At 39.4% G+C, this 10676-nt stretch overlaps 1 protein-coding gene across 1 annotated transcript; it reads right to left on the bottom strand.

Annotated features, from left to right (window-relative positions):
* Positions 1-1001: 1001 nt before the first annotated feature.
* LOC120807024 (CMRF35-like molecule 8) lies at positions 1002-10228 on the bottom strand. The gene is made up of 9 exons (XM_040158640.1): positions 10191-10228; positions 9983-10025; positions 7817-7975; positions 7390-7713; positions 6979-7293; positions 3405-3467; positions 3175-3267; positions 2806-2861; positions 1002-1789 (listed from the first exon to the last, which is right to left on the bottom strand). Exons 3-9 carry the CDS (start codon positions 7839-7841, stop codon positions 1583-1585), a joined length of 1083 nt encoding a protein of 360 aa, XP_040014574.1. The 5' UTR covers positions 7842-7975; positions 9983-10025; positions 10191-10228; the 3' UTR covers positions 1002-1582.
* Positions 10229-10676: the final 448 nt, after the last annotated feature.

Genomic DNA, 10676 nt, shown 5'->3' with positions numbered 1-10676 from the left:
ACTTCACTTTCAAACCAAAAGTCTTCTCTTTGGCTAAAATGTGTACATTGCTGTCCTCAAATGAGTGCCCCTTGTCCTGCAAATGCAGGTGGACCGCTGAGTCCTGACCTGAGGAGCTGGCTCCCCCGTGTCGTGCCATGCGCTTGTGAAGCATTTAGCATTTTGTCCCTAGGGTGGACCGGCTTCTGCCTCAGAGTGTCACTGGGCTTGACGTGTACAGGGATGCGGCGTTTGTTGAAGATCCTCCTGTTGTGTCCGCTGTCGTGTTCTAGAGTTCCTGTTGCTGCCGCCCCTAAATCAGTACCCCACTGCACTTGATGTCACGTCTTCCCTTCCCATCCAGTAATCCAGCCCTTTTCTCCCTTAAATGATATTCCCTTCACTCATTCATACATCCAAAGGACAGGAAAAAGCACTGATTAAGGAAAACGGAGACCCGTTATTGAGGGAGTTCTTAATCAAAGGTACGGCAGTATCACGATCAGTTGAATGCAATAAACAGTATGAAGACTTGCAAAAAATTTAACATGTGGATCTGCCTCGACAGTGTGTGCAACATCACTCCAGTCAGAGACTGTAGATTGAACAGATAGCTGCTGCCTTCAGATGGATGTAAGGAGAATCACCAGAGTCGAAAAGGCCTGCGGTATAGGAATATCAGTATAAGAATCACTCATATAACTTTATTCTGTCTTGTGCCATAATCCGAATGAAACTTTTGTGTCAGCTGGTTAAAAAACAAAACAAATGTCACTTGAGGAGTTAGTGATTTTAAAGAGGATTATATGGATGGGCCTCGCCAAGTTTAGTGACAAAAATATTTTGGAACAGAAGTGTGCAGACCTGCAGCTTCTCTGTCACAAGAACTGGCAAGAGCCATGTTATGGTGCTCGGTTGACATTGTCTTGTGAAATAGGCACGTTTGCTTTGACAACCAAAAAAAAAATCTTCGTCACAAACTTCTTTATCTTTTATTTAGAAAGGAAATGTGAGCGGTGCAGAATTCCACACAATGTGTTGAGCAACATGATGCAGATTTTTAATACTGTCTTGTGTGATGAACTCATTATAGCTAAGCCTGAAAATAGGATACCAACACATTAAACACATTTTTTAAGGTATTTAGACAAAACTCTAAGGCAAGCACACTATGAATAATATATTTTACCACCTATAATAACAGTAATACAATAGCAATCTGTGGTCTTTGCTTGGAGAATAAATATATTTTAAGCATAAGCTAGAACGGTCACTGAGATGAGTCATTGATTGCAGCGTCGTCTTCAACCTTTTGATACATTATTCAAATCAAACCCACATGTACACCCCAACCCAGGCTAGCTGAGCAGGGACAGTTTCTTCGACTCGACTCCCGGCTGATGGAGCTGGTAAAAGGGCTCTGACTAAGCAGCCCAAAATGGCACCTGTGCAGCAGGAATAGACTACAATACAGGGGCTTTAAGAGCCATTAAAAACAGAGGACTCATCTAGTTATTACAGATCAGTATCAAGGTCCTGTCACCAAACCTTGGTGACTCAAACGATGTGGATGATTAATCCTGTGTGTCATGATCACAGGGATTTATGTTGACGGGGCTGGACTTTGGATGTACTTCACAGTAGAATATTCGGAGGCAGGGGAGTCGGAGCCGGGGTTCGCTGCCTCACCAGCAGCTTTGTCAGATCTGTTTTGAAAGTTGATGGTAGAGTAAAGCAGCGAGGCAGGAGGGTCTGTTGCATTTCCTGTGTTTGGCTTCTGGGCGTGTTCTTGCATCTCTTGGTCAAATTCCTTTCAGTTAAGAATGAAAAATACAATTTGAACAGTTCACATCCAGTTTTAACAAAAAGCTCTAGCAACACATTGTTGTTAGCCATGTAGATAGACTTGAATAACAAACGGATTAGTGGGAGGAAACATTCATTCCAGGGCCCCTAGATTCAGTGGGTGGGGGGGGTCAATCTGGCGTTATGGACTAGTGCAAACGTCAGCATGGGAATGGGCAAAGTCGCAGTAGCTGATTTTAAACAGTTTCTAATAAAATACATTTAAAAAAACAAATTAAATGTGTGGGTTTTCATATCCACCTCTGATATCGTGTAACTTTTCTCAGTTTAAACTAACTTTATTTGAAATTTGTAGATTTCACTTCAACAATAAAAAGTGTGAGCCCCCAGACAAAACCAATCGTCATGTTTACCTGAACCCCAGGACATAAATGTGACTAGAAATAATAAAAGAAGCTCTGTACAGTTTAACAGATCTTTTTACAGCAGCCATGAGGGAAAATCAGGCCGCAGAAGGGCTCACGCTGAAAGACAGCCGAGCACAATTTCTGAGATGCCAGAAATCCGTCTGATCGTCTGAAAACCCGGATCGCTGATCGTTCAGGCGATTAACCGGGCACCATGACCCTCCTCAAACTGTACGACTAATGACAACTGTTTTACAGCTCGATTCTAAAATTAGTCGGGGGCGGCTGATTTGGGCCAAAAATCGGGTCGAATCTGCACAGTGTCTGCCCAGCTTTAATGGTCAGTTGATAACCGAGCCGCATCAGGACTGTCTCATTAAGCATGTCGCTGTGAGGGTAAAAACATAACGCTTCACCGTTGTTGGCCAGTATTGACAGTTTACATCTATGAAATCAGAGTCCCAGGAGTTCCCTCTTGAGTTTGCAACCCAAATAGCTAAATGTCTGGCATCATTCTGGTATGAGTAATCTAAGGATTGCTCAGTTTTTCTCGCAATATGAATACCACGTACAGTATACACCCACACACAAAGACATACATTTATACACTAACCTGTCTGATGTGCTGTGCTGCTGCTTCATTGCTTGTGTTTTCGGTATGTGAAAATCCTGGCAGAAAGTAAAGGAGGAGAAAAGAAACAAAACAAGCAGAGGGAAATAAAATTGGTTAATTTCACCCCTATTCATCAGATTGAGAAACAGTGGCCTCTGGTTTAGTTTTGTTGAATAGAATTATACTACCACAGTGTTTCCCTAGAAAGAGTAAAGATGATCAGATGATCAAAAGTTACGTCTAGTCAATGGTAACATCATGCAGTACGTTTGTGCAGGATAGAGATGTGGCTTTGTGTGTGTGCAACGTGCATGTGTGCATTTGCGTGTTTTGTGTTTTGTGTTTTGCAAACGTGATAATAACTCTTACGTTTGTAGATGATCGCTATTAGCACAAACAGCAGCAGCACAGCTACACAGACGATCACTATAACGACCACCTCAGAGCCACCTGCAGGATACCCTACACAACAAAGGAAACATCCAGCATCCAGTTAATACATGCCATTATCATCCAGAGCTGTCTGCGTTGAGGAATTTCAGAGGAATTTTACAGAAACCGTGAACTACATCTATCGCTCTTGTGCAGCAGAGGCTCACCATGACTCGCAGTAGTTGAGAGAGTTGAAGGAGCAGAAGATGTGGATAATGTTGGTGATGGTACTGAAAGCAAACACAAGTACATTTAAGTTGTACGTGAAAGCATTCATAAATTAACATCTTCTCAGCAAAGGACAGAAATCTTAAAGTAAATTTTGGCAAAACCTGGAAAATAAAAAAAATTTTGAGAAAAAAAAAAACAAAACAAAAAAACTCAAACTTAGAGGTTCGGATTCCACACGACTTTTTTTCCCTTGCTTCCTCTTCCTTGCAAAGGGAGTTAATACTGTATATCCACGGTTCCAATGTCTAATTCTCTGGTTCTTTGTTATAGAGACAAAGATGTCCATGTTGTATAATTAACTTTTTAAAACAATGACAATATGTACAAATATATATCAGTATGAAGTGAATTGAGTGAATGTTTGGCAATACAACTTTGTTGAGCATATACAAATTTGACATGCCACAGTAGTTTAAGCCCAGTTGTAAATAATAGAATGAAGGAGACTAAACTCCATTTATCAGCTTCACTTTCAGGGTCCTAGTATTGTCCATGTTGGCTCACCATCACACTGTCATGGCCTACTGGGACACTTAAATAGAGCAGAGCCATTTTCAATGTTATGAGTAACACCTGTGCTTTTCCTACTGTGACCAGTCAAAAAGCTTTTTTGCTTTCTGGCAGACAGTTAAATAAGTTACCACTTTTATTAAGTTGCCACCAGCACATTGTTGATTTAGCTTAGCATAGAGACTGGAAAAGAGTTAGCCTGTCCGACAGTATCAAAATCTGCCTACCAGCGCATTTTACATTTACACTTACACACTTACTTTACTCATTTGGCACACCCTTTGATCTTGAACCTAAACCTAACTAAACCTTCAGAGCAGCACCTCTATATGTTCATTAATTAACATGTGATATCGTGTTTGTTTAATCGGTAGAAAACCCCTCAGTGTAAAAGTGACAGTGTTTTGTGGGCAGGTTACTTGTCTGGCTATTTTTCTTGCCAGAAGCCTTAACTTCCTGAAGTCTGTGCTAGTTGCCTGGCAACTGCTCAGAGCTTAAAAAAACAAAAACAAAAAACAAAAAAACTGCAGCACATAGACCTCATATTAGCTTAAGCTAAACTTCACAATGCATTTTTACTGAGGACTAATCACTTTCAGTTGTATATGTAGGAATGTGAATATTGTTTTTAGACAGACTTTAAATTGCGAACCTGTACTTTCAGTATGAAATATAAAGCAGAAATAGTGAAACACTAATTCCAAAAACTGAAGACACTACATCTGTTTATGTAAATCAGTAGGAACTTAAGAACTGATCAGTTGTTAAGAGTTTTAGTTGTCGCTGATACAGTCCTGCCGTCACATCCCTGCAGCATGCTCCTCTGAAGAGGAAAGAAAAGGGAAGTGAAAACAGTAGCATAATTGGCAACAAGCGCAGGTGTTGTTACTGTAGACTGGGATGGGCGACATACAGTTGATTTCCATTTAAAAGAAAAATCAAATACTTCTACAAAGTGGCTAATCATACAAAGCAAATTACAGTACATTCACTGTAATTCATTAATACTTAATAAATATTTGACATTATAAGTGTGAAAAGAGTTAATAGTAATATTAAGAGCACAATATTTGGTTAGGGTGAAAGTTAAGGTTTGATTTAAATAACTAAAGCTTTTGCAAAATTTGAAATATTTTTAGTTTTTATATAATATAAAAAAAATAAAAATAAAATATATATATATATATATATAAATAATATGGAGGGGTTCATTTTGCGTTGAGGGATCGCACTGTGCACCATACAAAGTATCATTGGTAAAACAAGATTTATAGTGAATGGATTTGAACTGCAATTCTTGTTCGGTTGGACGTATGGAGGCAGCTCGCTTTCCCGGTGGCCACTGTTCAGCTGACTGACTTACTGTAGCGAGGCATTTACCCTCTCACTCTCATTCCTCTTGCATAACTATTTTCTCTGACAGTTAATGTTTTTCAGACTTCAGTTTTTTTTTAGCTCACCATTTGTTTTAACTTGTCATGAATTTATTTCCTCTGTGGCAGCAGAACATGTCGCGCCAGCCTTCAGAAACTCCCGCAGGTTAAACTGGACCAACCAAACACTTTTAAGGTCGATTAACGCTGAAAGACTCACTATAGATGGGCTTGAAAACGCTCACTAGCCTGGCAACATAATAAGGCTACAAATTACCCACAATACAACACTCTATAAAAGACCATAGTTACACTGATACTTTTCTCCATTCAATAATATGTTTTTAATGAATGAACAAGTAATTGTCTCATCCTATATTATAAGACAATCCTCATTTTTTTAAACCTAAATTTCCTGAAAAACAAGACTAGTTCAAAACCTAGTATGTGGCTGGATCACCCTTTATCTGTTTTGCTTCTTTCCTGCTCTTTGTGCTCACAAGTAATTTAATGCAGCCGAATTCCCAATAGAGCTGTTCTCATTTACATGTTTTACTGTTTTACAATGGAACATATATGAAATAGTGATTGAAACGCAGCCCATTAAGCCTGTATGTTAACCAGCAGTCACATCCAAGGCATTTCCAAGCTGCTGCTCTGCTGCTAAAATGCTGATTGTATAACCTCAACCGTAACCGTCTCCATACACATAAGTTAAAGACAACAGCTGTGCTGTGGTTTCGGCTATATTTACCTGAAAAATGATCACTCAGAGAGAAGGTTAGAAGCTCATTCACAGCTGTGTCAGTTGAGAAGCACAGCAAGGTGTCGCTGCAGAGGGAAAGCCTGACCTCGCACTTGTGGGGCAATACTGGCAACTCAGCTACGGAAAGTAGCTAATGTCTGTCCAAAAAGTCGCTAGATTTGTCGCTAGGTGCTTTTGTGAAGACAGGTCGTTTTAAAGGGTGTGAAAAGTCGGAAAAACTAGTGACAAAGGTGCTAAATTGGAAACGCTGCCTGTGAACACCCCCTTGATGAAGTAATACAAACAGTTTGCGCCATTTCATTTTGAAAGAGCAACGACCAATGGTGCCAATGGCATTCGCTGACCAGTGGTGTAACTTTATCAGTCAGACAGTCGGTCAGCCATGGACATTTGTGTCTGTAGATCTGGCCCCCCTGTTAGGGTCAAGCCAAAATTATTGTCTTATATTAGGGCCAATGTGGTATTCTTTCTCTCCAGAGTGGTGGAGAACCCAGCAGAGTTTTTTCGCTTCATTCGGTTTAGGCGTTGTGCAGAAATGTTTAGGTGCTGCGCCTAGGTCTTGTAATGGTAGGGAAAACCCTGATTTTGGGCTTGTTGTCGTGCTGCAGAATGTATTTGCGACCAATCAGATGCCTCCCTGGTGGTATTGTATGATGGATAAGAATCTAAACATCTACAGGGCCTAACATTTTTGCACAATTCTGTATACTGTATTTATTAAAGTAACTTCATGATATAAGATATAGGCCAGCCAGTAATCAAGGATCGCTGTAGCTTTTCTTGCTTGCCATCCCTCAATTAGCCCCCTACAATCTGAGCCAGGTTGAGATAACATCCATACCATAAAACAATATTACTCACCTACAGTCATGACGAATTTGTGGAAGAACGGCTTACTCTTTTTTTGGTCATTGCGTTCTGCTCCACACCAGTATGTCCCAGTGTCTTCTGTTGTAAGACCTCTCACTGTTATGGTGATATTTCGATTCATTTTGTCATCATTCATGGAAAACCTCCCAGGGGTCACGTTGTGCTTCGTGGTGCTTACTAGAGGTTTACATATAGATGGATCTTCTCCCTTACAAATGAATTTTTCAGAGGGAGCATTGCCTGGGTACTGACACCAGTATGTGAAATTCTGTCCAACTGTTGGGGATCTCGTGAAGTTAGTAATACCTGTAGATAGATACACAATAAATAAAACATTGGCAAAAAATAGTCATGGCTTAATATATGATTAGACCCCAGAGGCTTCAGATGTTGATTACTCACTTTTAACCTCCAGCTTTATTTTTCTGCATTTAACACACTGATTTGAGAATTCTGACTTCAGTCCACACCAGTAGACACCACCGTCCTTTGAGGACAAATTTCTGATGGAGATATTGGCGCTACTGTTGCTTTCTCTGAGGGTGAACCTTTCATTTGACCACGGAGAAGAATTTGTTGGTAAAATTTCCTGACAGGTGGCACCGTTCTCTTTGCAGAAAAAGTGAACATTGAACTTGTCATTTGTTGGGTAATCACATGTGATGGTGGTTGTAGCTTTGCTGTACGCAGTTTGATTAAATTGTTCCTGGTGTTTCTGGTCATCCTCTGCAGATTTAAAAAAAAAAAAAAAAAAGGATAAGATGTTAAATTTATTAATTAAATCATGACTTGTAATGTGTGCTTTATGAAAGTAATATATTAGCATCACCTTTACATTGAATTATATTTTTCATATCAATTTCACAAGGCGGAATTAACCAGCTGTTCCTTTCCCCACCACAAAAATTTTCTTCAGATTCTCGTTTTATTTTTATGTCGTCACACCCTCTTTTTGTGCAGTCCTTCCCTTCAGACGTGGCCTTAAAGTCTGTAGATCAAACAAAGAGAAAAGGTCAAATCTTATTAGATACTGAAACAGGATTTATACAACGTCCACTGAGTGGATCAATCAGTGGGCAACTTTTTTTGCATCAGTGTAGCCTTGAGATGAATCTATTTATAGTCAGTAAGAGAGAGGATTTCTTTCATCTTGTTGTTTTACAGCAATACTGCTGAAAACAACACATCTGCTGTTATTTTTATATTTAAGATAGTCTGAGACAATTATTAATTGCAATGTAAGGTAAGATGCAACAGAAAACAATAATCTCTGTGTTATCAGCAAGTGCTTGTACAAGCCATTGTTTCTGAGACTGAGTAAAATCCAACAATTTGAAAACATGGTGATAAAATAAATAAGGAATTTCCTAATTCCTAAAGGAATTGTATGATCAACATTTGCAATCATTGTTTACATGTTAAGCTTCAAGAAAAAAACAATCAAATTACAATGAAGTAATAATTATTAAAAATATTAAAATAGAATATATTATTATAATTACAATAATTATAATAAAATTAAAAAGCATCACTCCCTGTGTGCAAAGGGATTTTTGTCAGAAGTGACCATTAAAACCGGCTGTAAGTTGTATCAGATTCAAAACATCAGCTCTTACAGATACATATTCACATGAAATTACAAATAGTACCTTTGTGCTGGAGCATTTTGCGGGAAAGACTAAAACATTTTAACAGCCTTTATAGGTTGTATCACTGTTGTGCTGGATGGATGAAGCAGAAAATACGCATATTTAATTGAGTATTAGATATCGTAGACTGTTTTTGACCCTGTTAGTTTCAGTTTTTGAACCAGAGACTTAGACATGGTTGTTTTCTTAAGTCAGTGAGCTATTATTCAGTATTATGGTACAGTAAGACTGCTACCGTGATCGTGTTAAAGTAGTGAAATACAACAAGAGCGGTAACCGATACCACACTACAGGATGTGCTGAAATGAGAAATTTCGTAAGAGGTGCGGCTGCAACAGTTATCTGTCAAGTCTCTAATTAATAATCAGGCAGCTACTGTATCTTTTTACCTTTCATCAGTGAGAGGATGAGTAGAAGAAAACCTGTCATTTTGTTCATCTCGGCACCAAAGTCCTCAGTGAGAAAGTTTAACGCAAGCTGCTTTTGTCAGCTCCTCTTTGCATTTGTCGGCTGATCTTGTGTGTGTGCACAGCTGTATTTCCTGGATTTCTTCCTGTCCTCCTCCTCTTCTGTTCTTTCATTGTCACTGACTTTTTTTGTATATTACAGTACCAAGGCACGCATCATTTCTCATACCCAGCAGAGGTATCACTTCCTCCGAGAAGGTTATGTTTTCACCTGTCTGTGGGTTTGTTTGTTTGTTTTTTAGTTTGTTTATATTTCAGCAGGATTATGCAAAAAGTACAGAACCGATTTGTACCCAACTTGGTGGAGGGATGGGGCATGGGCCAGGGAAGAACCCATTAAATTTAGGTGCCAATCTGGTTTAAGGGGCGGATCCAGGAATTTTTCATAACTTTCCCTAACATTGTGAGAGAGGGCATTTTTCGCCTTGGGGCAAGTATGTGCTCTCCTGAGTGCCAGTCTAGTTTAACATGATAACATCTTGATCAACAGACTACACAGGTTCAAACCACAAAAACCGAGATGATTGTAAATGAATGATTGATATTATTCAGCATGACACATGTGTAGTACTTACATTTACCTCCACCAAGGAGGTTTTGTGATTACCCGTGTCTGCTGGTTTGTTTGTCAACAGCCCATTCAATTTTGGGTCAGATTCAGTTCATGTACTATGAATTTGAATTTTTTTATTCTGAAGTCTGGTGTATTTTCTTTGACATTGGTCTCGGCGGAGGTCTGTACTCTAGTGAGTGCATTTATAGTTAATGAACTGACTCTTATTGATGTGACTGCAGTGTTTTTATGATTGTCCCAGATTCTAGCCCATTGGTTATGCAGAAGTTTAATCTGTATGCAATTTATTAAAGCCTTCACCTTACCTGTAACACCTTGTTGACCGAACTTAGCCACTGGCCCAGAACTCTGCAGTGAGGGAATAAGAAAAACAACAATTTTAAAAAAAACAACAACGTACAGTTGGCAAAACCTAACCCTAGTTAGAGATGCTAAAAAGGAACCTCCAAGCAATGACAAGTGGCAGTCAGTAGTTAAACCGAATTGACATCACAGAATGCACAAATCACATACAGCATAAATGGTCAGTTTGGTTGATGGCAACGGTCGGAACGATCATGAGATCTGATTGTTCCCAATTCATCCTTGATGAGCTTGCTCTTGTTAACTTTTTGCGCTCATATTTTCATGTTAATTTCACTCGGTGACCCGCGTTATTAGAATGGATTAATATTGGTGAATAAAACAACTCAACCCTGTTTACTAAAAATGAAATGGAGGCTGCGAGCTCCAACTGGAGTCTGTTGCTACACTTGCATGACGGTGTATTTAAGGCATCGGTCTACTGCTCATTTTTGTGCCGCATTCCTTCTGACACACCGTTATTACACACAGCGGTTTCATTACACAGCAAAATTCAACGTCTGAGGTGCCTTTAGGGGAGTGGCTACACAGTGGCTGCTGCCATGGCCGACGCATGGTAGTTGCTCACTGCACTCACATTTGTGAGTATTTGCAGAGCGTTTGTCTGTGTTGTGTGTATTTACAGCATGTTTGTAT

Source organism: Xiphias gladius, chromosome 21, assembly GCF_016859285.1.
Source record: "Xiphias gladius isolate SHS-SW01 ecotype Sanya breed wild chromosome 21, ASM1685928v1, whole genome shotgun sequence".
NCBI classification, from domain to species: domain Eukaryota; kingdom Metazoa; phylum Chordata; class Actinopteri; order Istiophoriformes; family Xiphiidae; genus Xiphias; species Xiphias gladius.
The sequence above is the reverse complement of the archived record's forward strand: the minus strand, read 5'-3'. Positions and strand labels throughout refer to the sequence as shown.

Bases quoted from the DNA above. Each gene is read 5' to 3' on its own strand.
- LOC120807024 (XM_040158640.1), bottom strand. From the start codon at position 7,841: ATGAAAAATATAATTCAATGTAAAG. The intron at 3,468-6,978 runs GTGAGTAATATT...GTTTGCTTTCAG, and splicing joins CAAATTCGTCATGACTGTAG to TACCATCACCAACATTATCC. The intron at 1,790-2,805 runs GTTAGTGTATAA...CTTAACTGAAAG, and splicing joins CAGCACAGCACATCAGACAG to GAATTTGACCAAGAGATGCA.